The sequence below is a fragment of the Grus americana genome, chromosome 4 (assembly GCF_028858705.1).
Source record: "Grus americana isolate bGruAme1 chromosome 4, bGruAme1.mat, whole genome shotgun sequence".
Classification (NCBI taxonomy): Eukaryota; Metazoa; Chordata; class Aves; order Gruiformes; family Gruidae; genus Grus; species Grus americana.
Genome location: NC_072855.1, coordinates 8,403,772 through 8,428,964, shown reverse-complemented (window position 1 = coordinate 8,428,964; position 25,193 = coordinate 8,403,772). Strand labels below are relative to the sequence as shown.

At 38.7% G+C, this 25,193-nt stretch overlaps 1 protein-coding gene across 2 annotated transcripts in view; it reads left to right on the top strand.

Annotated features, from left to right (window-relative positions):
- FAM53A (family with sequence similarity 53 member A) overlaps positions 1-25,193 on the top strand; it is a 72,411-nt gene that overhangs the window by 15,281 nt on the left and 31,937 nt on the right. For both annotated transcript variants that reach the window (XM_054825144.1, XM_054825145.1), the window contains exons 2-4: positions 6,907-7,153; positions 14,700-14,754; positions 17,057-17,859. In XM_054825144.1, the coding sequence (XP_054681119.1) occupies positions 7,076-7,153; positions 14,700-14,754; positions 17,057-17,859 (936 nt within the window). In that variant the 5' untranslated portion in view covers positions 6,907-7,075. The remainder of the gene's footprint in view (positions 1-6,906; positions 7,154-14,699; positions 14,755-17,056; positions 17,860-25,193) is intronic.

Sequence of the window (25,193 nt, the reverse complement as noted above, 5' to 3'; positions counted from 1 at the left end):
CAGAGATTCCTGTGGAATATCTGAGAAGTTTGACTCCAGTGGCCATCAGTTAATATAGAGGATGCCTTCTGTTGTATTTTTCTTGTCCTTTTTAGCAGTTTTGTGCTGGAGTTGTGGCAACCTTAATCCAGGCTTGAACACCTCATAATATTCAGGCTTCCTTCTAATAAAAACTGGCTTATAAAAGCAGTTCATGGAGAAAGCTTGAGAGATTCTGTAGCTCAGGAAATGTCTCTTTAGTCTTTAAAAGAATCTCGGAATTGGAAATGTTGGAACTAACTTTGGCTTAATTTTGAGTTCTAGTGTGTACGGAGGGTGTTGTCAAGCCCTACCTTATTTTGTGTAACATCTGAACTCTTCAGGGAGAGGAACTGCTATTTAAATAGGATTTGCTAGATGGTTGTGAAACAATTTCTACAGAATAAAGCTAGGGTTATAAACTCTACTCTTTGTCCCTTTTGGTCAGAAACACTTGTTCTAATATGCTATTTTTGCACTTTCTGTAGAGAACCTCAGAAAATGAAGGTATACTAGTTAATTGTGCATTGAGAGAATCCCTAAAGTATAACATCCTGGAAACTGAGGTGCCCCCATCTAGTACCTGTCCCCCAAAATGGATAATCCTGTAGCTGCAGGAAACTTACTAATTAAAGCTCTGACTTTTTTTTTAGACTTGATGTGGAATTTTGGAAGGCTGCAGAATAACCACTCTGCAGATTAGTGCTAAAAAGGATAGAGTCCAAATAGGTTCTCGATAGCAGGCATTTAAAGAGAATTTTCTGGGCTAAAAGTTATTAATAGACTTATGTTACAAGGAATGCTTAGCCTCTCTGTGAACTTCTTAGCACTACGGTAAATAACGTGTAGTTTTAGGAGTAGAATGTTCTCTTTCCATTTGGAAGCTGGAATTTTGCATTGCAAGAAGCTAGACACTAGGTAGGTTCTTTCAGATAGCAGAAAGTATTTAATAGTTTCTAAAAAGCTAATCTTCCAACTTAGTCTTGCTTCAGGCATAACTAGGACAGGACAGACAATGCTCTGTTAAAACTTGATTGGTTTTGTGTGGTTTCAATTTTGAAATGCTTCTTGGATGCTGCAGTAATTGCCAAGAGGCAAAAAAATCACATCATCTTTCATCTAGTGTCTAGTAGCAAAATCATCTAGATGTGGAGTTAGTACTGCTGGGGTGATTAGCTGCTTTGGCTTGTTGAAGCAGAGATAATATTTTAAAGGACCTACTTATCCGAATTGGAATTTTGACTAGCTAATCCTTTTCTTCTGCTGGGAGCTGGCTAAGTACGTCTTTATGGGATTGTTGGTAATAAGGGTTTCATGTAGCTCTCTGAGCAAAGAGTAGGAAATAATGTGAAGGAATAGAAAAGAGGGAGCAACCTTCTGTGTTCTCACCGGGTAATTTTAGTACCATAGGCAGAAAAAATGGAGTTGTCATCATCAAGAAACACCTCCATTTGTGTTATGGGGAAATCATCTAAAATCTTGTCATCTCTTCTTCTTTATCCAAGATGGAACTTCCAGAGACAGAGGAGAAGTTGTTAGAAGTGTTTCAAACAAATGTAAATTTTCCCAGTGAGATGAGCTGTTGCTGGAACATTTTGTCCTGCAGGATGCAGAGGAGGAGGAGGAGTGGGTTGGAAATGAGTCTGGCTGCCTTACTCTTAGAGCCAAGAAGAGATTTTTTTGAATTGGCTTTATGTTCTTCATCAGGACTCTTCATGACTTTGAAAGTAGGTTGTCAAATTGGATGAGCCTCTGACATCCTTTAATTGACGGGGGGGGGGGGGGGGGGGGGGGGGTGTTGGGTAATACATATTTTTAGTAGTCTTTCCAAAAAAAGACCTCGGTGACGTCACTGTGAAGATACAGAATTCATGACATGAGCACTTCTTTTCTTTCCATCCTTAATTTTGGCAGAGATTTTACAAGTCATTACTACTTGTGGCTAAACTTTAAAGAAATAAAACCTCTTTTCTTTTAGTAGTACTATAGAGATAGAATAATAAATCTTTACTTTTTTCAGACTTCAGAATGTGTCATAGAACAGAACTTTAAATCAGAGATAATGGTGATACTGATTCCATCACAGCTCATTCTCCAACTGTGAGGAATGTTAGCTTTGGCTTGTACATGGAGTTTGGTTTTTATATTCCATTTATTTTCTTCCTTTTCATTAGTCTACCTTTCAGCAATAAAAATAGCTTCTCTTCCCCCCCGCCCTCACCTCTACCCCTCAGCTTAAGGAGATACTAGTAAGATTAAGTCTCTCCCAGGACAGACTGACTAACATCTTGTTATGCGTGTTTATCTTGGATGGCTCAGCTTTCTCACTCTTCTACCTAATCAGGCTCTGTAAAGGATGGTGTGCTAAGAGAAAGATGGCCATAATCTTGTAGGACTTCATCCAGCTTGGAGCTCCAAGAGCTATTATTATTACCTCAGGGCTTGGAGGGTCTTAGTGTTTCAACTTGCATGCCTGGCTCAGCTGCTACCTGTAGACACTTGGTGACAGCAGAGGTGTGTGTCTTTGGGGTACGCTTAAAGGTTGTATAGGAAGCAGGGCATATACTTGCAATGGTAGGCAGAACTTGATTGTGTTAAGATTTATGCCATGAGGCAGCTGAAGAAATGCAAGTTCAGCAGGATCCATGTTGCCCTAACAAGGATGGTCAAATGGTTCCTATTACTGAAAATTCAATTAGTTTGAAGTGCTAAGCAGTTTGAGAGGGATTCAGCCTGATAAGCATAAAGGACATAATGAGGAGAAACAGAAGAAGAAAGTTAGCTGCCTTTAACCAGCTCTGGAAAGAGAATGTGGTGGAAAAAGTATGTAAAATAAACAGCTTACTATCTCTGTGGGTACAGTAAATGCATACCACAGCAGAGGATCTTGAAACAAACCAAAAAAACCCCCAAAATGTGAAAATACCATGAGAAGTTTTCTGTAGGGTGAGGAACTTCCTTCTAGGAGGTATTGAGGACCAAAAGCTTGTAAGGCTTGAAAATATATATTGATGAAGCTTTAAAATGACAATAGCATAGCAAAGCTAGAGTGACTCTTGAGAATCTCCTGTCTCCTAACAGCCAATATTAATTAGCAAAGCTTGAGAAGCAGTTCCTGGTAGAGTATAAATAGCTCAGCTAGAGTGAACCAGGACTTTGGTCACTTTGAGGCTGCAGGGGTGAATTCAGATTATTTTGAGTCGGTCATTTTGACTATTCAAAGGATTATGAACTGGAAAAGGAAAATAGGAGCAAAACATGTTCAGACCTTGCTTTGAAAGGGACATCTAATTCCTAATTATAGGAGAATCTGCCTGGCTCAGTGTAGGAAATGCTAATCTCAACTGGCTGCCTTGTGTGTCTCTTTTCTTTTTCTTTTTTTTTTTTAAGTTGTAGTTAGGCACCTTAATGAGCAGCATCAGCATCCCACAGTGTGCCCGCACAAGCATTTGTGTCCAGTTCATGGCAAACCAGACTGGGGAAACTGATCCAGCTGGAAAAGGACCTTTCTCAGAAACAAAAGGAAGTGTTTTGTTTTTACCCAACTATAAAAATTCCTTGATCTAGTTCTCTCTGTAGTAGCAAAAACACTTGTGTTGGCATACTGCCATGGGCAACAAATAGCCAGAGACAAAAATGTGTTGGCAGTTGTGATGGCAGCTGAGCTATATCAAACTGCAACCTAGAATGGCTTTCATTGGTAGGAGTATGATGATGGTAAATTTTTTTTTTCCACTTGAACATTCATTATGTCATTATTAGCAAGAAGGAGTGCCCAGCAGGAAGAGATTTACAGTGTAAAGCAGTTAGTACTATGCCCACAGTGTATGCCCAGCCTAGTGGCTTGCTTTGGACCAGCATTAGTCCAGGGCAGCATGCTGAACACCTAATGGTGGCTGCAGTGTGTTTTTGGCTCTGTTAGAGTGGATTACTGCTGGGTGAGACTGGTCCTCTCTGAAGGAGGGTGAGGAAGGAATTCACTTTCAGTGCTTCTGATCTGAACTAAAACTCCTAGGGTTTGTGCTTGGTATTGAGAAATGGAATTTGCTGGTGGGGGGAGCAGTAGAAACTCGGATCTGACATGTGAAGGCTTTTCTGGCTAATACCACTTTCACCCATGTCCCATTTAGCCCTTAAATACATACTAAAAGAAAAAATCTTTCTCAATGGAGTGATCTGATTTAAAAAAGTATTGCTGGTAAGTGTGAGTTCCTAAAATGAGAAACTTTTTTTGAATTTCCACTTTGCTTGTGTTTCAGAACTGATTGGGTTGCACTCTGTCAGAAAGGGCCTAAATGGTTGCAACTCAAGGATTACTTTCAGTGGCTGGTGGGATTAAAGAATGTGGATAACTGTACAATTCAGCTTGATTCTGAAAGTGCCGTGCTTCTGTGATTTCATTTGCCTCCCCTTTATCCTTTCATGCAACTGAATGCATCAGTTCATTAACTAAAGACTAATATCTTTCTGTCTATTCTCTCATTCTAACTTGTGTTATGCTGACTTAAAATTTCAGTGAAACATCTGAAAATTAGAACTAGTAAGATCAAAATCTTATTCCTCCCCTGTCTTTGGTAGTTTTATTGGATTTGCTTTTTACCTTGGGGGAAAAAAAACCCACACAAATTCTTATATGGCCCTTCCAAACAGAAAAGTGATTAAACACCTGCTGAACTTTTCAGCGGGTTCTTAACAGTAGCCTCTTACTTGTAGAAATCTTAATCCTTAGAATGAATCTGAAAGTCTTTGTGCCAGTTACTAAGCTCCTCAGCTTCAGTGTATTTTCAGTCTGTATCTGGACAATTTCTGACCTCCAGTCAGCCTTTCTTTTGACTCTTATTCTGGATTTCCAGATTTGGTTTAAACTTCACCAGGTTTAAAAGGGACATTACAATGTTTGATCGTGCTACTCTAAATACTACTTTGTTCCCACACTTGCCCTTAAACTTGCATAGCATTTCATGAACCGTGCTTTGCTTTAGCAGATGCTTACATATGCAACTTTTACCAGTGAGTGTGAAGTTCAGTGTTTTTGATATTTGACTTGGTGTAATTTCAGAACAAGATGTGGTAAATATTTACAAGTTGTTGGGTGCTTTCCTGAAAGACTGGACACATTCAGTGAAAACAGACCAGTGGAATCTCCAGATACCTGGGTAGCATTATTTATGGTTGAGGAGCAGTTGTAGGCATTACATCTTATAGTAAATAAAAGTAGATAGAATGAGATCAAAAGTTGGGCAGAAATTATGATTGTGGGACAGCCCTCAGGCTAAAGGAGGCTGTAATGTAGCAGGCTTCTGTGAAGGTGAAATAGTGTATGGTTAGCATATGAAAATCATGTTTGAGGATGTACTCAAAGGCAACAGATTTAAAAGATAATCTAACATTACCATTAATACTACTATATCTTAGTTTTAAATGGGTTTAACTTGGGTCATGGACTCAAGTGACCTTTTTTTGCTACTACTGGTTATTTAAACAGCTGATAAATAGCAATGTGGAAAAGAGGTGATATTTTATGGAAACATTCATTTAAAATTATTATTTCCTGCTATTCTGCTGCGGTGTTTTTACTGTAGACTTTAAAACCTAGCAAATGGAAGTAAACTTCTGATCCTAGCAGCATCAGTGTTCCAAGGCTCATGTTGCTTTGCTTAAATTTGGAAATACCTGTGTGTGGATATTTTCCTTTTTTTTTAATTCCATAAGCATTCACCGAATATGCTCAACCAACGTGAATTGTAAACAAGAATGGTTGATGCATGTCACTAATGGATCATCAGCATGAGTTGAGGAAAGATGTTTTTGTTAACCTAGACAAAGTTATGGGAAGAGGAGTTTGAAGGTACTGTAAAGAAATTGCATTTAATACTAATGTAGAGTTGGTTTCGAAAATTGGAAGTGAATTTGAGAACTGTGGTGAGTCTGAAAGACTTGATAATAGAAGAAGGAAAATGAAGAAGCTGAAGTCCCATGGATTTGTTCTGGTTCTTGAGAACTGGAAGAATGAGGTGGAGTTGAGGAAAGTACAGTGCTCCATTTGCTGTGGTAAAAATAACTAGCTAATAAAGACTTTTGGAAGACAGCAAGGAATGGTATTGCAGCAGTTAAGGGTTAGTGATGCTGAGGGTAGAGAAAGGGGGGAAGCAATTATGTAGGGGATGTTTAAGAGGCAGCTGGTGAACCTACTGCTTTTGATTTAGATGACTGCTCACAGAACAAAGATGTCTAAGCTTTTGTCAGCGATGCTTTTACGTGTATCGTAATCTGTCCTGCTTACAAATTTAAGATCTGGTGTTTGCTGACAGGTAGCAATTGCATAACCTTTAAAAAGGCAAAAACCACAGGGAATATATTAAAAGTAGCTGAGGGTTTGGAAAGTGGATATAGCATTTGAGCTATCTGCTGCTCTGCTCTTTTTCAAAAGGATTTAGTGATGAAACAATATGGTAGAATGTCTTAAAATGGCAAATAGTGCTAAACATACAGAACAGTATGATAGGTTCCTGCATGTTTCATGTGCTGTTGTAGTATACCTGGCCAAGACTTCAGTAATAGTTTAAATGAGGGAAAGCTTAAGTCTTTCCTTCTGCCTTGGATAAAAATCCTAGGTAGAATGAGTTTAATAGTAGGAAATGGCCAAATAATACCCTGATGTTTGCTATGTATGAGTCTCACCTCCCTTCTGAAATTGTAATCAATGAAATCTCAATAAAAGTATTCTTTCATGAATAGAGACATGTAATCTGAAATGCCAGGCAATAGAATTGGTCAGTCATATACTTGCACGAATGAATGGCCTAAACACGAGTCCTGTTATTGCAACACTCTGATGCACAAAAGATTTTTTCTGACTTTTCCTTCTTTTCTGCCTCAATTTTACAGAAAATCAGACATGATACACTGACAGCATTTGGAAATAGACTTTGGCAATAAGATGGAAGCATAAATCTCAAGACTTTAAACCAAAACAGAAATGGCTCATGAGTGTTGAAACAAGAGACTGAAGAACATCCAACACTTCCGTGTGAGCAGTGGAAAAGGAGCAACTACCATGGTAACACTAATAACAGAAAAGCTGCAGAACCAGAGCTTGGATGATCTGACGTGTAAAACGTACAATATTAATCTGGTAAGGACCTACCAAAATAACAAGTAATAAATGTGAAATGCAAAGTACATTAAGAGTAACTCAAAACTACATAACAAATTCAAGAATGTAGATCAGGCAGAATTCAGCTATTTAGGTTAGAACTGTCTTGCAAGGTAGATGAGAATTGTAAGGGGGGAAAAAAGTGAAACTTCAGTGCATGCTCTTTCTTGAAGTGATGTTTTCTTATTCTAATGTTCTCTTTAACCTTACAGCTTCATTTTAAATAATTAGTGAAAAGCCTGTTCTCATCACAGAATAGTGTTCTAATGACTGAAAAGAATTATCAAAATTTCTGAGGATTCTCTTTTCCCTAACAAAAAACACAAGTACTGGTATGTGGCCATCAAGTAAATACAGTTGAACTGAAAGTCAGGTTACTGACTACCAGACTGTTTTTGATGCTAGTAGATCCTTACTTTATCAGTGTGTCAGGTGCCTGGTGCTCTGAGAAGTTTTGTAATATTTACTGGGTTATTTTCTGCTGATTTAATCTGTGGGTCCATGGTGTGGTTCAAGCATGCTATTCAGACACCAAGGAATCAGTCTCGTTTCACAAGTGAGATGCGAAGAGAATCTACTCTAGAGTGAGTAATGCAAAACAGTCTCCCATCAATTTTGGGTGCCCACCCGAGAACCCTGAGATCGTATTCTTCATGTAATGCACTAGCCGTATTTCACTGACTTTAATTGTAATGGCAGCATTCTATAAGTCAAACTTTAGGGTACCAGTGGGACACCAGAAAAAAAACTAATTTGATGAAATGTTGAAGTATTGTTCAACTCCAATTATGTTAATTTTCAAAATAATTACACAAGCATTGAACCTGAAGCATGTTCACTCACTTTAAGAGTCTGCCTCTGTTGTAATTTGTTCTTAAGTAGCTGAACTGCTTCTTTACTTATTTCACAAGCCCAAACCTGGTGAAACATATCCTGAGTGTGGTGGAGTTTGTGCACAAGCACCTGCAGTTCTCATACGTGAAGTGCTTGACCGTTTGTCCAATAAGGATGTTTTAATAGTAAACATCAATAAAATGTTTTTATTTTTAAAACTGTAACAGGTCTATTTAGAGTTCTTCTAATAACTTGCTTTTACTATCTTCACCTTAAATATGTGCTATTCTTGACAGGCAGGTGTAAGGTCTTGGAAGAATGTTAACTGTCTTAGAAGTGCTGACTCAGCTTGTGTTTATTTCAGCTAGCTTGATGAAACGCTTGAGACTTGCAGTTTGTAGGAGAATCTGCTGTATTTCCGAACTGGCAAACTCATCACTTGTAACTAAACTCTGGGCCCAGGTGTGAGCCAATGATAACCTGTAACCGGTAGCAGTGCTTGCCTCTAAACTTGTAGTTGCATCTTGTAATTTCTAGTTTTTGAGGCACCAAAGTTTGCATAAATTCGGAAACTGAGCTGTCCTTTTACTGATAGCCACTGTAGGTTTTGGACCAGAGACTTGTAAGAGCAGAGAAGGATGTATTAGTGCTCTTACACTGTGTGGAATCTATACAGGAGTGCGGTTGCATGCCGTAATGTGTTGTAGGTTGGTTGTTTTTTATTCCTGTCCTTATCTGTATGTACAATACAGCATGAAAAAAATGAGTGGAGTGGAAGATGGCGTATGATGTCTCATCAGTGGTTTCATCCTTACCCTTCTGTTCTTCTCCTTCATTAATCTATCAAGTAATTTGTTTTATAAATGCTTTGGTTCTTGCAGAAAATGGGTTCTGAGGCCAGGAACAGGTCTGTTTGTACACAATGGCAGCTTGAAAAAGTGTGGAAAGTGAGGTGTGGAAATGGAGAAGCAAGTGTGAATAAGCATGCATCTAGGTTGTTTCCTCCTAAAAAGGATTCACAGGAGCAAATGATGGCTTCTTGACTAGAATGTGAACCTAAGATAAAAAGTACACTTTTTCTACTAGTAAAGACAACTGCTAAATTTTAATAAGGGAACAAGACTGCCAGTAGGGATCTTGAAACAGCGGTAGCCTGTAAGAATTCTGGGCAAGAAGTTCAGGTTAAGGCTGTAGTTTCTTCTAGTAGCAACAGCGATTTAGAGCAATTGCAAGATGGGCTTGCCTGCACCTTTCATTACTTGTGCTGGCACAAAGTTCTGTGGGACCATGGGGTGAATCATCTTGTGAGGTGATTGAGGATTAAGACTCACCTTTCTTGCCCAGGTTAATGTTAACCCTTATCAGTGTCCTGATACTTTTTACGTCTGCACAAGTGCTGGTCTTGGCACAAATAGGTAGAATAGCTGGGGAAAAACTATTCTGTAATACAACTCATGAATGAGGGTTGTAAAAGAAAGAACAAATACCTCTTTCAAAGCTATTTACCTTCTGGCTAGCCAAGCTGGGCATAAGGACAACATGTACAGGACATAGTATGCCTTTTTGTGTAAGCCATATGATGACCAAGTACCTTTCTGTGATGGGTTGACCCTGGCTGGAGACCAGGCATCCACCAAAGCTGCTCTATCACTCCGCGCCTCAACTGGGCAGGGGAGAGAAAATACAATAAAACGCTCATGGGTTGAGATAAGGACAGGGGGAGATCATTCACCTGTTGCTCGAGTATGTTGTAAAATACTGGTTGTAGCATCTTTTACTGCTCTGTTAAATGACATGCTAATTTTCCAAGCTGGTGTCATTCATTTGGCCTGTGTGTGCTCAGTTACCTTGTACAGTCTTGTGCTGCACCTGCCTCCAGAAAAAACAAATTATTTGGTTTCAGGCTGTAGAAGCAGGAAGGTTGTTCCAAGGTTTTATCTCAAGTGGGCACAACAGCTCACAAGGTAGAATAGTATCCCTGGTTGGTTGACTACCTCACAACAGTGCAATGTTCTGCAAGCATCCCATTGCTTTCATGAGTCGACAGCATCATTAAATCAAATTGTTCAAGGAAATAGAGACCAACTTAGATCTCTTGAATCTTAAGAGTCTTGAGGGTTTTTCTGTGTGTTCTGGCTAAGCTTGTATTTTTTTGGTATTTGTGTAGAAGCTAGTATTGGTTTGTGAAGTGTGAGATGCAAGACTTCAAGGCGTGATATTAAGAAGGAAATGCGAGCATCTCTAGACAAGCGTTTGTGGAATGAAGTTCTCCTATAACCCCTTCTATGCATGTGGGTTTCCACTATTTTATTTTTTTATGAAGCTGATATGTGTTGAAAGACTCAGAATTGGGCTGACTTCCTTGGATGGAAAAAGCCACTAGCTGAAAGACTTGAGGGCTGAGTCTAAGATGTGACTTGACTCAATTGCTTCTTCACATTCTGAGAAAAGGTCAAATGCTTCTGACTACTTCCTATCTAGTCATGTTTGGAGGATATTTGGTAGAGATGGAGGTCTGGAATGGCCCATTCATACAACGAAAGTCACATCTCTATGGTGATGGTTAAATTAGTACTTCAGTAATAAACACTGGCTTTCCCGTGGGTTGGGAAGAATGTTGATAAATCGGAGGAACTCAAATATACTTGGAAACTGGAGAAAATGTCTTGAAATTAAAGAAATTAACTTCTAAATTATGAAGATCAAGAAGTCATTCTGAGAATAACCAGGAGGATAGCACAGGCTGTGAAGTTCTTAATGTAGTAGATTGGAGTGTATGTAGAACAGCCAGTTATTTTTGTTACAGTTGGGTTTTTGCTAGCAAAGAACACTTTCTAAATTTCTGATGTAAATTATAATTCATTGTCACTCACTTGCGTGCCTCTTCCATTTACTCAGTTCAATGCTAAGTGTCTTGCTAAGTGAATATTTTAATGAAAGAACAGCTGCTAAGGCTCAGTAAACCAACCAAAACTTGCAACGCTGTCCTAAATGTCATGCCACGCACTTCCTTTCCTTTTGAGTATTGTCTCTTCGAATGCACAAAAGAGGTTCTACTTTTGAACAAGCATTTCAAAATAGATCCATTTTCTTGCATGAAGCAAATAATTCCAACCTTCAGTGAAACTTGTAGTTTCATTGTTTTGTGTGTCTCTATCTTAAAATGTGCTTTTCTTTTCCTGGAAAGTTCTCAAGAGGCATCAGATCTTGGTGGCTTTTTTTAAGATATATTCAAAAAGCAGTGGTTGGAAGATGAATGCGCGTGACCCCTTGAGTTTCTTCTTCAGGGAAATGACCTTGTTGAATAATTTGGCCTTCTTCTAAGGAAGACTTCCTTCACGCAGAGGGTAGCAGACTTCCCTGTCAAGGTTCTTAGCAATTGCAATATCTTCTCGTGCATAATCATAAAAAAAGCACTCTTGATTAAGGAAGCTTCAGGTAGATGATAGCACAAAGGGAATGAATGGGGGAGGGTAGAGCATAGCCAGCCTAGGAGAGCTGATAAACTGGTTCAGTGCCCTGTTACAGTAATATCTAGTGGGACTTCTGCCATGTGCTGTATAGATAAAAAGATCCTCCCTCCTATAAACAATTTACAGCCTGATAGGGTCTACTCAAGTTTGTACTTCTAGATAACACTAAAATACACTACCAGATAGTATGTCCAAGTATTTTTAGTTTCAGTTAGAGAAAGCCAACTATATATCATAAAGGAGATTCTATACTTATTCTCCCCTTAGTAACCCTTATTTCACTGCCTTGAGCTTTTACTGGAAATAGTGCAAACTACTGTCATTTTTCCGCATGTGATGTCATGTGTGACTCTCTTAGGGTTTTTTGGTCTGAATCTCCAAAGAATTAGTGCTTTTCTTGTAACTTAACAGGATTCTGTATAAATGATCACTTAAGAGAACAAGTTGTAGTTGTAATATCTAATATAGAACTGAGCACTGACTTCACTAGAAGCTGATCAGAAATAGCTGTAAGGACGGAGTTGCTGTCTGGGTTAGAGAACATTGCAGTTGTTCTCTGTAGTACAGACGATCTGTGTGTATGTGATCCTGCTTCTTTCATGCCCCCCTTGAAAAATGCTTTCAGTGCTTTGCAGCTTTCAAAGATGTAGTTTAGTCTCTATCTGATGGACAAGGCTTTTTGAGGTGGTTAAAGCGCAGGTAATCAAATAACTTAAACATTTGTGAAGAAAACCTTGTTAAAGGTACGTTTGGCTGAGAACTAATTGTAAAAACTAAGTTATCAGTCTAATAATTGCCACATGGGATTGTTCTTGAGGCTCTTGATCAGAGCTCTGGAGCACCTCTCCTATGAAGACAGGCTGAGAGAGTTGGGGTTGTTCAGCCTGGAGAAGAGAAGGCTCCGGGGAGACCCTATAGCAGCCTTCCAGTGCCTGAAGGGGCCTACAAGAATCATAGAATCATTTTGGTTGGAAAAGACCTTTAAGATCATCAAGTCCACCAAGAAAGGTGGAGAGGGACTGTTTACAAGGGCATGTAGGGATAGAACAAGGGGGAATGGCCTTAAGCTGAAGGAGGGGAGATGGAGATTAGCTACTAGGAAGAAATTCTTCCCTGTGAGGGTGGTGAGGTGCTGGCACAGGTTGCCCAGAGAAGTTGTGGATGCCCCATCCCTGGAAGTGTTCAAGGCCAGGTTGGATGGGGCTTTGGACAACCTGGTCTAGTGGAGGGGTGTCCCTGCCCATGGCAGGGGGGTTGGAACTAGATAATCTTTGAGGTCCCTTCCAACCCAAACCATTCTGTGATTCTATGATTCTGTTCCTTGCAAGCATCAAAGATCTTAGCCTGTGTGAATAGTCTATTAAACATCCCTAATTACTATGTTATGATTAAGTCATTCTTACTGCCATTTTCCATGTGTTTCAAGATATGTTAGCTTTAAGGCAGTTTGACACAGAATTCTGTTCCAAAAACTTCTTTTCCTTAGCTACTAACTGATAGTGGAATAGGTTAGTATTGGCTTTCATTTGGGAAAAACTGGAGAGGGAAGAATTTGCTGAAAAAATGTTATCTTTAAGTCTCTAATTTTGTTTGTTTCTCCTTCAGGGACAGCTGAAGTGTAACTATTACTGTTATCTTAATGTGCTCTTGTGTTCTGTATGATACCTTAGTAGCTGTTTAAACGATTGATACTAGGTTTTAAAAAGTGTATACTATATAACTGGCAACTGCAGTTATGAAAAGGAAAGTAGTACAAGTGCTGCTCCTGCTGTCAAGTTGCAGACTTCAGATGGTTTGAATAGGGCTAATTAACTGCAAATCTGATGGAGATTCAGACTGGGGGTTCTGCTGTTTACTTAAAGTAGCCTTCATTAAAAGGAAGTTATAAATGCATCTACAGATGGAAATGTAAAGTAAAAATCAAATGGCTTGTCTGATATGCAGACGTTGATAAAAAAATAAGATAAAAAAAGTCTGATTGCTGTCCTATCCTTTCATCTGTTCCATTACTTCCTACCTCTAAAACAATAACACCAAGGGAATATTACCATAGCTTAGCGTTTGTATCTTATGTGTGGGGCTCAAGGATATAAAGTTGTCACTAGCACTCTGTGTGCTGCTATACAGCAAGAAATAAAAGCTTTGTAGCCCAAGGATGTTTGTTTAAAAATTGACTTTGTATCTGGAAAGGAAGTGTATGTACAATGTTATCTTCTTTGGCTATACACAAAAAGCAATGTTCACATAAAGTGTGTTGCTCTCTTAAAGCAATCTTCCTCTCCATCCTGAGGTGGTGATGGGGAAATAAATAATGACCCTTGGGCTCTGATGGAGCCTTCAGCTGTTTATTTATAACTTCTTCATAGGAGGGTGGATAGCAAGCTCTATTCTTGGTCTGAGAAATCCAGACCCTTTAAGAATGCCTTTGTAGTAATATTTTTCTAGGTAAAATTGGTTAAGAAAATAGAAAACATTCTGCATAGAAACTTGTCTTACTGTGCAGATGCTACTGATGAAGCATAATCATAAATTCTGAAGCCCTTTACACACAAACCTTGCTTTAAGCATGGCTTTTACATTGTTTCCAAGTAGTGAACCATCATCAATGAACTGTTATTTCAAAAACTGTCAGTCTGCAAAAGATGATTTGTGGATAGGAAAGGTTTTTTTAATGGTGCTTTTACTTTTAAGAAGTAAGAAAACATTTTGTTATACTGAATATAAGAAAATGTAAAGTACAAGTAAAGCCTGATTGTCCCAAATTAAGAGCTTGTATATTTAATTTGGATAAAGCTATTCCTGTCTCTTAGTTTAAGATGAAGTGTTTTGCCATTTAGCCTTAAGATTGAAAATGGAAACCCAATTGTTAGAGCATAATTTCCTTACCACTGAAATGAGAATTGGATCAAAGCTTTTTCATTAAGCGTGAATTATTGCTCTTAATTTTGCAGTTTATTCACATGGGCTAACGTTGCAGCTCTTGAAACAGTTTTTGATACTTAGCAGTATATCAGAAAACATTACAAATAGCTAGATGCCAGAGGTTTTATTTATAATGATCAGCTGTTCAGGAATTTCTTCAAGATACCCAGCAAAACCCTGTCCTTTTAAAGACTTTTTAAATGCACTTATAGGGAAACTGAAAACTGCACACAATTTCCTTGAGGTGTATGCTGACTCTTTCTCACAGTTAAAACTTTTTTTCTGATTGATTTCAGTACTCATCTGAGAAGCTGAACAAAAGTGGCAGCTTGTTCCCTTTCGAAATCAACGGTAAGTTCTTCAGAAACCTTAGCTGTGTTTTACTGAGGTAATTGGTATAGCAAGCAGCCTTTCTTTTGTAAATAAGGTGAGGGGGATGGAGCATGCTGTTGTGGAGCCTGCTGGTTTAAGCTGGTCTTTGAACAATACTGGGAATAGCTGGTTGTTAGTTTTGTACTTTGTGATCTGCTTTGCATAGTAAAAGCCCTTGTAACACATTTTTTTTATTGGTTCAATATCTGCTATGGTGTACAGAAGCACAGCAATGCTGTCTGTCATGTTAAAGATTTCTTCAGGTTCCTCAGCTAACAGAAAGCTCTTACATCTTTACACACCTTCTTACATGCTTTGCCACATAGAATATCCAGTATGATACAAACCATAAATTGAAGTCCAGTGCCTACATAAAAGTGTTACTTGCTTTTTTCCCTCTTGATCTTATTAGAGTAAAAGTTCTATCTAGCAAAAATAAAAATGCCACTTATTACTATGTAAACTTGGTACTGGTTTATAAGGGATGGACTTGAAATTTTGCATATTCTGTCATGCCTTTAAGCATGGACGATTTTTATTTGCTCACTGGGATTCCCCATAAAATGTGAATCTTGGTTTGTGTGAGGTTTCAAAGGGAAATGGTATTTTATCTTAAATGTCATTAGCATGTGAACAATTAAAACACATGTGCAACTCTTGACTTTTTTTTTACAGTAAACTTTAAACCAACCTTCCAGCCTGGGAGAAAGCTTCCTAAGGATTTTTAAAAATCAGGCCAGTCCAAGCTAGCACATTGTCCTACAGTTAGATGCTAGGAGTTTCAAACATTATCTGGATCCCATTGTGTTGGCTATTTTACTTGCATTGAATTATGGATGGTCCCTGCCTTGAAGAGCTTACATGCTTAAGGCAAAGCACAGTATGTGGTTGTACCCATCTGAAAGAATGGAGGAGGAAGGACAGAGGAATTCTAATAAAACATGTTGTTTGAATAGGCCAGCTGTCTGCACAGTTAAATGATTTTGAGACAATAGGGTGTTCTTTAAATAAGATCCAAATAAACAGGATAATCCATGACATACTTTGGGCATGGAACATGTACAGCTATTTGGGTTTGCAACTTTTACAGCTACTCAGTAAATCTTTTATCTGTTGATTACTCTAAAACTTAGACAGCCAACTGTAAGAATATACAAGTATTTAATGTTTAGGCTATATCTAGGTTCTTAAAATAGACATAGGGAAAAACTTGGTATTTAAAATATTCTTTCTTTAAAGCTGGGATAAGTGAAACTTGCTGGGCTAATTGGTTTAAATTAGCAAATTTTCAAACCAAGCATGAAGCACTGTTAACTGGCCAACAGTTTTGCCGCTTTTCAATTTGCAAATCCAAAGTCTGCTGTAGTCCTTCTTACACTTCATTGTATAATGTGGAGGAACAGCTGTAAAATGTGCAGAATGTTCTCAAAGAAATGCTTTACAAAAGAGTGAGGGGCTTCGGTGGCAGACTGCTTTTAACCCAGCATTGCCACTTCAGATGAGAAGTTGTGCACTATGGGTTATGTCTGTATTCACAGTAAAACTTGCAGGAGGCTCTTAAGGGATACTCACTTTATTTTATGCTTTGAATTAAGATTTTTTTTTTCTTACACTTTGTTTCTTTTTTGCTCATATTCAATCTGCAGTCTGATTTAACTTTCTGCTGTTTCTAATTTAAAGTAAAGCTCTTCACACCACAGAATATGAACACCCATCTCTGAAACTTTTCTTTAGTAAGATATTCTTAATAGAAAGGCATAACAGCCAAATGAGGGACAGCAGTCTACAAAGAGATCATCGATCATCCTGCTCTTTTATTAAAAAAAAAAAAAAAACACAAAACATTTTTTTTTCTTCCCTTGTGGGTTCTCACATTTCTTGTTAATCCATTTTGGTTGTACCTTAGGCTGTTCACCATTCCAGGTTTTAATTGTGGTATATGCTATCTGCTAGGAAGCAGGTCAGGAAGCTGTCCCTGTTGCTCACTAAGAAACACAGTGCTATAATATTTCAGTATACGGGAAGAAGCATTAACAAAGTACATATATACCGGAATGCCTGGATTGGCTCCTGAAATACTTTAGTCCTCATGTCTTTGGAATTTTCTACCTTTTTTTAAATGAATATGCAACTATAGTGTGAAATCTTGATTAAGTGCTGGGTATTTGTGGCTCATCCTTCTAAGCTTGAGTTTGATTCATGGTTTTACATTAAGCTAGGTTTAAAACAAATTGTCTTTTTCCTTTGCATCTTTCACCTTTTGTCTTTCTTTTGTTTTCAGAAGAGTCTCCTTGGAAAGCTTTAAATGGCGGTTGCCCAATCCAGACTGACACAACGAGGAATTCAGCTTACCCTTTCCCAGTGTGCCCATTCAGCACCGGCACTGCTAGTAATGGTAGTCTGCAGTGGCAGCAGGAATCTTCCAGTACGTCTATGGTGTCAGGATGGATAAGTGAATTAAACCTTAACGAAAACTCGGGTCAACCCTTGGCACCACCAACAAAACGCCACTGCAGGTCTCTCTCTGAGCCAGATGAGCTGGCTCGCTGTCGGTCACCATGGAAGCCTGGCAATTCAAAGGTTTGGACTCCCGTGTCAAAGAGACGGTGCAATAGCGGCGGTAGCGCTACTTTGCAACGCTGCAACAGTCATGGAAGTGCAACCTTACAGAGAAGCACAAGCATCAGTCTGCCACAAAACATACTGTCGCTAAATAACATCTTCACTATCACCAGCTTCAACACATCACCAGTACCCAGACCTTCCTCTGCCAGCAGTGGGTTTGTGGACAGTAGCGAGGGCAGCACGAGCTCGAGTACCCGCTGGAATTCCGGAGGCCCTTGTGACTTTAACCCAAGGCGCCGCCTCTCCCTCTCCCAGGAGCACATCACTGAGACGGGAAATCTCTTGCCTTCAGCCAACAGCACTCCCACCTCCACACCCGAGCTCAGTCGGCGTCAGGGCTTGTTGAGATGCCGCTCTCAGCCTTGCGTTCTGAACGAAAAGAAAAGCCGGCTAAAGCGCAGACGGGAGGAGGATGTACGATGGAACAGACCATCGTTAGACTTTTTTAAAATGACACGGGTGAGATTTTACTTTCCTCAGTGTGTGAAGGGAACTCTTGCAGAAAGGCTATTTCTAGATAAATTGCACTAATTTAGTTGTTAGATTTGCTTGTGTTCTTGTACTGATATGTATCACCTTCAGTGGTATAGCAGGCTGCTTATACTTGCCAGCGCTATACCCTATAGCAACTTATTTACCTCTTGCTCCTGGTTCTTCAAGTCTACTCTACTTGATACAGAGTACAAACAGCTATGAAAAGATGCTTGAAGCAGAGGCCAAGGAAAAATGGCTTGTTATTAAAATGCAAGGAAGCCATGGGGAAGGGGAGGGGTAGACAGGGTAGCAAAAAAGTTATGCCACTGTGTTCCCTGAGAACAGCATGCAATGGTTTCTAAGTGATCTTGGTGTAAATCTGCTTGGCTGAGCCTCCCCTTAGAGATTGAGTAATTCCATAAAGCTAAGTAAGAGTGGGCAAACACCTATATAAGTGAATTAACTAAAGAAATAAGATAATAAGCAGTTAAAAATAGAAATAGTGTTCTAATATGGCAATTGCAGATGCTCCAGTTCGAGAGTGCTGTTTTACTCTTAAGAATTATTCTTGCATCCTCACATGAGAGTAAAGGTACTGATTTGAAAACTAGTAAACTTCAGTTCTTGCCTGTGCTTTGCGTGTAATGCAAATGCACGCACACAGCTTGTTTTTCAAAGCTGCCGTGTCCAGAGGCAACTGCCACAGTTTAAAACATGAAGATGCTCATTTAGTTTCTGTAGATGTACAACTGGGTCTTACATTATGGTCAGAGAACGCTCTATACTTGTAAGAATATAACCCTACTGCCTTCAGTAGATACCAGACTCAGAGGTTTGTGTGAATAGATCTGTTAAGAGCAGTGAGGAGGAGGCAGTTTGCAGAAGTAGCAATAAAAATGTAAGGAAAGGAAATAGTTCTGCACCAGTGTCCCTGCATTTGATGTACTGTGCAAAAGAAAAGCTGAATAGGTTTGGATGCTGCCTAAAATGTCCAGTTTGTGGTACCTGGGTATTAGTAGGCTTTACATAAAAATGCATGGGAAAAATACTAGTAAGATATTGGAACTGAACTATCTGCTGCAGGATATTCACTGAGTTAACTAGTTTGTCTGCTTAGCTAAAAGTCTATATGATGTCATCTGTACTCTTATACCTTTGTAAGACAACTTACTTCTAGCTTAAAGGATTTTATTCTTTAAAAAAAATGTGGCTTTTTTGCAAAGCTGTGGGATAGATAATTGGGTGGCAAGCCATACAGAGTGACTTGCTTCCTGACAAGGTTGATAACCAGTTCTGTTCTAGATAGGACTAGACACTGTTCTGAATTTTGCTTAAGATGCAAGCTTACTGGTTAGCTAATCAGATCTTACCTGTTTCTCTGTGTTAATCACTACTGAGATTAGTTGGCTAATCTAGTCCAGAAATACTAGTGGATTTGCCTTCCAGCTGCCCGTGTGGTCTGATGCAGGTTTCTTTATTTAAACAGAATGTAAAATTTAAAACCTGCTCCTTTCTTGGCTAGACTTGCTGCTTGCGTTCTTCAAGTTTTGGAGGTGAGATGCAATATTTTGGACTGGCAGAATTATTTCTGTTGATCAGATGTTATATCTTCTAAATAATCCATATAATAGTGTGGATGGAGCAGAGCCCATGTCTACGGGTTTTTAGCTATTTACATTTGCTGCTGAACTGAAGAGTACCTAAGACTAATATTCAGCCAGTCTGGATCATTTTTTCCTGTAAGACCTATTTTGAAATGATGTTTTCTCAATAAGCCGAGTAGTTTATGCAACAAAGTTAATTTTGCAATGTCAAGGCCTGATAGTTTTGGTTTTTCCAGCTCTTTCAGTGGAATCTTCCTATAAAGATACAACTGTGTATTTAATCAAAGGCACAAAGTATAGTTTGGAAATACATCAGCTTTCAAACATGCTAAACTTTAATGAAAACATCTGTTTAAAAACTCAGCAAGTACTGAAAACATTTGAAGTAAAAATTGAATTAAGTTTTCAAGAAATGTTGGGAGATTTTTAGAATGGCAGCTTGTTTACCCATTACTTGTTAGAAGTCTTACATTTCTTTGTTGCCTACCTTCTCCCCATGCCCCAAATCCTGGCAGATGTATAATGCTTTGAAACTTATATCATGGTCTTTAACATTTCTCTAAACTTAACAAAATTACTGCTGAGCAAAATATTATGAGCTAATACTACAGAAGACTTGTTTTGAAGTGTCATACAAGGAGATGTGGATGTGTCCTATATCTGCATATACCTCAGTGAAGATCAGGACTATGATAAGGGGACGTTCAGTAAGACCTCTCTCATGTATTTTGATGGCTCCTTATTGTTTTGAAAAATACTTTTTCTGTGATTTCAAATTCACTTCTAAGTCAGTTTATGAAAGACCTATGTTGAAAACAAGTGCTTTTAAGAATTTTTATTCTAAGCTTTATTGCAAATGTTTTTGTCCTTAAATATTCCTAAAAAGCTAAATTTACCAAATAATTGCTCAAAACCAGGTCTAACTAATTAGATAATTAGTATTGCTTGTGGAGAACTGAAGTCATAGTTGACCCATGTTGTTATAGATCTGAAGGTGCTGGGAAGACAGACATCTTCATATTGCAGTGGTATATTGGAGCCACAACTGTGCAAAGAGGGGAGTTTTGGGTCTGCAGCCATTTCTGACAGTGCTCTGGAGTCCTGGGAGGTCAGCATCGAAACATCTGCCAAAGTTGCTCAAGACTTCTCAGCTAGGAATTATCTCAAATCAATATTTATCAGAACTAAATTATTTACTTTACAACAGCACTTGCTTCAGGTTATCTGAATAAAGACCTTAAATAGCTGTGGTTGGGTGAAGCTTTAGAGGGAGAAAAGGATGGAAGGTGGGTTTGGTTGGGGTTTTTTTACGTTAGTGAACTGGTTTTTGCTAGCTGAGTTCTGGAAAATGTACTTGGTGGTTGCTGCTTCAGTCCCTAATAATTTGCTAAATATAGGTGCTAGAAAATCAGAAGTCTAATTCTGAAAGCAAAGTTCCCACTGTCATTGCTTTTTGAATTTAGAGAGCTCATAGGTGAGGAAATTCAGATTACTAATCTATCCTTAGTTTCTGTACTTATTCATGGCTTGCTTCTTCCACTGTTGCCTCTTTAATATTCTAATTTGTGCCTTTGTTTAAACAAAGGAAAGAAATCAGGCAGCTCTTAACACCATAAACTGTTTCTTTCTATATACTTTGATTTTATTTCTTCCACAGACCTTCACACTTTATTTCACTGTACTCCCCCTCTGTTTTAGATTTTATGCCTTCTTGGAAAAGAATATGCCATATCTTCAGTTCTTATGGAGAACACGACATTAATATTCAGTAAAATGAGTAATTCACATAGGTAGAAATAGATTGAAATGGTCAGGCAGACTGCTGTACACCACTCTTTAGCTCTCACATAGTGCTAAATTCTGGAAGGATCTTTTTCTGGAATTGAAGCTGAAAATACAAACTTGTGAAACTTCAGACCTTCTAGAACATGAAGACAGCTGTAAAAACAAGTGGAAAAGACTGTAGGAAAAGATAACAAAATATGATAGCTGTTTTCAGCCCCTAAGGACTCAAAATTACTTTTTCTGTTCAGCTATGTATGCAAGAATAGCTGTATGAGTTATACGACAGCAGAACACACTATCTATGCCTACTTAGTATTTGTTCACGATCGCCCAGATAAGAAGCTGGCTCCAGTGAGGAGTGTCAGTCTTCCTTCACCGCAGCAGGCATCTGATCACCCTGGTCTTTCAAGATGACCATGCATGGTAAAGAGCCTCCTTGGACTTGCATTCTTCTGCAGCTAATAAGCTCTATCACAGAGGCTGCCCCAGAGTAATTAAAGATAACATTTAGACTAACTGCAGTAGAAGGTTAGAAATGTTTCTTTACTGAAAAGAAGGGTTCTTCCACCCCAGAAAACTGCTGAGCTTTTCCAAATGTTCTGCTTCATGAATTACATCAGTCAATCCTGAGGTGTGACAAGTAAAGAACAGCCAAGAGGTTGCACATGTTTTTCAGTGTGTAAGCAAGTTTTATTGTGACAGTAAGATTTAATTCTGTTTCAGATCAAACAGCACACTGTAGTTTTGAAGTCTTTCTGGTGTTTAACATTCTTGTGCTACTCTTCCCCCAATGCTGTGTCATGGAGATGCCAAAAAATAAAAATATCTTAGTATCATGCTTAAAAATAAACAAACCCCAGACTTCTCTAGTATTTTCTTTGAAGTGATCTTTGTTCTGTTTAAAGAGTTAATACAAAATAGCTGGCTTTATCCAAGTAAGGAGTAGTTTGAACTATTCAGTGCTATGGCATCTCATGCATTAACTTTAGGTAAGACAACACATTTAAAAATTTTAAGGGTCTCTAAACACTGAAGGACTCAGGGACTGAAGTTGTGATTTGCTAGCACAGGGTGCTTCTGCTGTCTTAAAAATGTTTTAAAATCATTTGGATTTTCTTGGTACTAAGAGAGATCCTAAGTGCCACTTGGTTCAGGCCCAACTCTGTGGCCTGCCACCCTGCCTGACACAGCAGCTGCTTTGAGACACGCAGGGACAAAGAACATACTTCCCCCAGCATGATGGCCTGGCTTCTGCCAGCATGCATCAGTGGTTCAGACTCTGATAACTACCAATAGATCTATTTTCTATTGATAATCTGGTTTTTTTTAACCAGGTCTTGGACCTCCATGCTTTTCCTCAACAGTTTAGTTTTTGTAAAAGTCTGTTTATCATCACCTTCTCCAAACACCTGAATGCTTGATTTATTTTCTATCTTGGAGTTAAAAGTCTTCAATCAGCAAAACACTTGCATAACTTTGATCCTTAAAAGTAAATTGAGCTTAAATGGTCTCTGCTTTAAGATTACTGACTTTATGTTTCAGGTCACTGCGACCTGTAGTGGCTTTGTGGCTCTGTGCTTACAGAAGACAGCATCTGAGTCAGAAAGACTTGTCAACTCTGGCCACTACAGCAAGACTAGTATCACTTAGGTATGAGGGACTAGTTGATAGCTGATTTCCACAGCAGTTTAAAAAAGGTACATGAAGTAGGGATGAATAGTGAGGGGGGGATATATTTCCCTGAAGGGTGTGATAAGGAGGCAGCATTTCATGAAGGGCAGAGCACATCAGGAGTGCTGCAACTGAACTTTGATCAGATGACTGCTACTTTTCCTGCAGAGACTTTCTTAGTAACTCCTGATCTCTCGTGGAATCTCTGTCTGCTTATTTGTATTTTACTTTGTGGAGGCCAGTTTGCAGAAGCCAGTGTGAATACATGCAAGGGTGAGATGTTATACACTACTGTTTTATTTATCTAAACCAGAGTAACAAACTTGTGGTTGTTACCTATTAGGCATTTATTTTGTTGTCCTTTGAGGTCACTGTAATAATCAATATTACTGACTGGTAAATGAATTAGCCATACTGTGGCCTCATATGTTTAAGCAAAATAAGCTCTGAAGCATTCTCCTTGATTCTTTGAATTCTTGTTGTCTAGAAAATTTCCAGGTGTGCCCTGTTAGGTATAGTTAGAGTAGATTTGCTCACTCTGATTATGCTACAACAAAGTGGATTAATGTTCCCAAGCTGCACAAGCAGTGTTGCTGCTGTAAGTAGAACTCAAGCATGGGCATAGAAAAGACAGTATTGTACGCTTGAGTAGTGTAGTGAGGCAGCTGTGCACTTGCGTTAGGATTTCTCCCAGGCTGCTGTTTTAGCATGTGCAAGATAAAGAAGTGATATCGACTCTGTTACAATGCTAGCAGGGTAACCTGTGAGTCAAGGCTGGACTGGCTAAAATAGGTTAAGTACTGACTTACGAAGTTCATTCAGATTGGGTTCTCTGAATAGTAAGCATGTTGCTTTAAATAGTTTGAGATGCTTATGTAAAGCTTGTCTCTTATAGCCTCCTGTCAAAATGGGAACAAACAGGTTATTTGGGGTAGATGTATTTTCTGCTTGTGGATACAGTTAAGTCAGCAAAGACTGTTCTCTGCCTAGCACACTGCACTTGTGTAGTGTGATTTGGAGAAAATATTTAGTACCATTGCAAGTCTTGATCACTTAAGCTCTTGTGGTACTCTTGCAAGATGATGTCGTACAGCATCTCTAAGTCTGAACGTAGGTCTCTTTTTTTTTTTTTTTTTTTTTTCTACTTGTGGATGGCACTTTGCAATTCAGTGATGCGTTTATGTGCACCACTGCTTCTCGGATAAAATAGATGGTAGATGTCCTTGCACTGTATGGGGGTATCTTCTGCTTTGGGGCACCCTTGATGCCCTTGGCTTTTGGAATATGGTTTATGGAAAATACAATACAGATGAGCTGTATGTAGTGAAGGATTGGACAGGGCTTGATTGGGACCAATAGCTCTCTAATGGTAGCAAATGTAAATATGCAGCATTAGTTAGTTTACTAGTAGTTTCCCTTTGTATAAGATGGACCAAAAAAGAACAGCTGTGAAAGAAGCAATTGAGCCAGGGACAGAATTTTGGTTCTTGTTTGAAAATTTAATACCTGTTCCTGGGGGAGCCTTTAACTTTACATTTGAAAAATAGAGCTAATCCTGGCCTACCTTTGCTTTGAAAAGTAGTTCTGGGGCCTTGGTTTTTTTTTTTTTTCCACAGTAGTAATTTCTGTAAGTGATCATAAACCAAGAAAGCAAAAGACAAGATGATTTGTATTTCAGAAGACATGAAGTAATTTAAGCTCAGTGGTCAATAGTCTTGTTCAGAGGAAGGGAGCTGGATATCAAAATTGTCTAGCTAAGTAAATCAGTGCTTTAAATCAACTTTGTGTAATTTTAAGTATAAACTAATTTATAGCTGAAAAGTAATAGTCAGCTATGGACCTCAAGGAAAATGTTTCTACTGTTTGCCTATACAATGTGCCCCTACATGCAAGAGGCCAAAGACTTCAGCATTTCCAAAGTGTGTTTCTTCTTTAAGGGCAGCCTTATGACTTGGAGGACAAATATTTGAATGGGAATGGATACAATAAGATACTTGTAGGTTATTTTCACTCTCCTGGAGCTTAGAAAAAACTACTGCTATGCCTGCAGGATTTTGAAGAATGAAATGCAAGTCAACTTTGATCTGCTAGAGGTTGGTCAAGCTATTATATTTATTCATTGCAAATGAGTGTAGAAGCTAGAGAATTGCTAAGATCAAGACAACCCTCTCTTTGGAGAGGAACAGGGATGTGGAAGGTTGGAACAGCTTCCTCAGATGCCTACTTCTGTGACATTTATGACAGGGAGAGGCTTTTTGA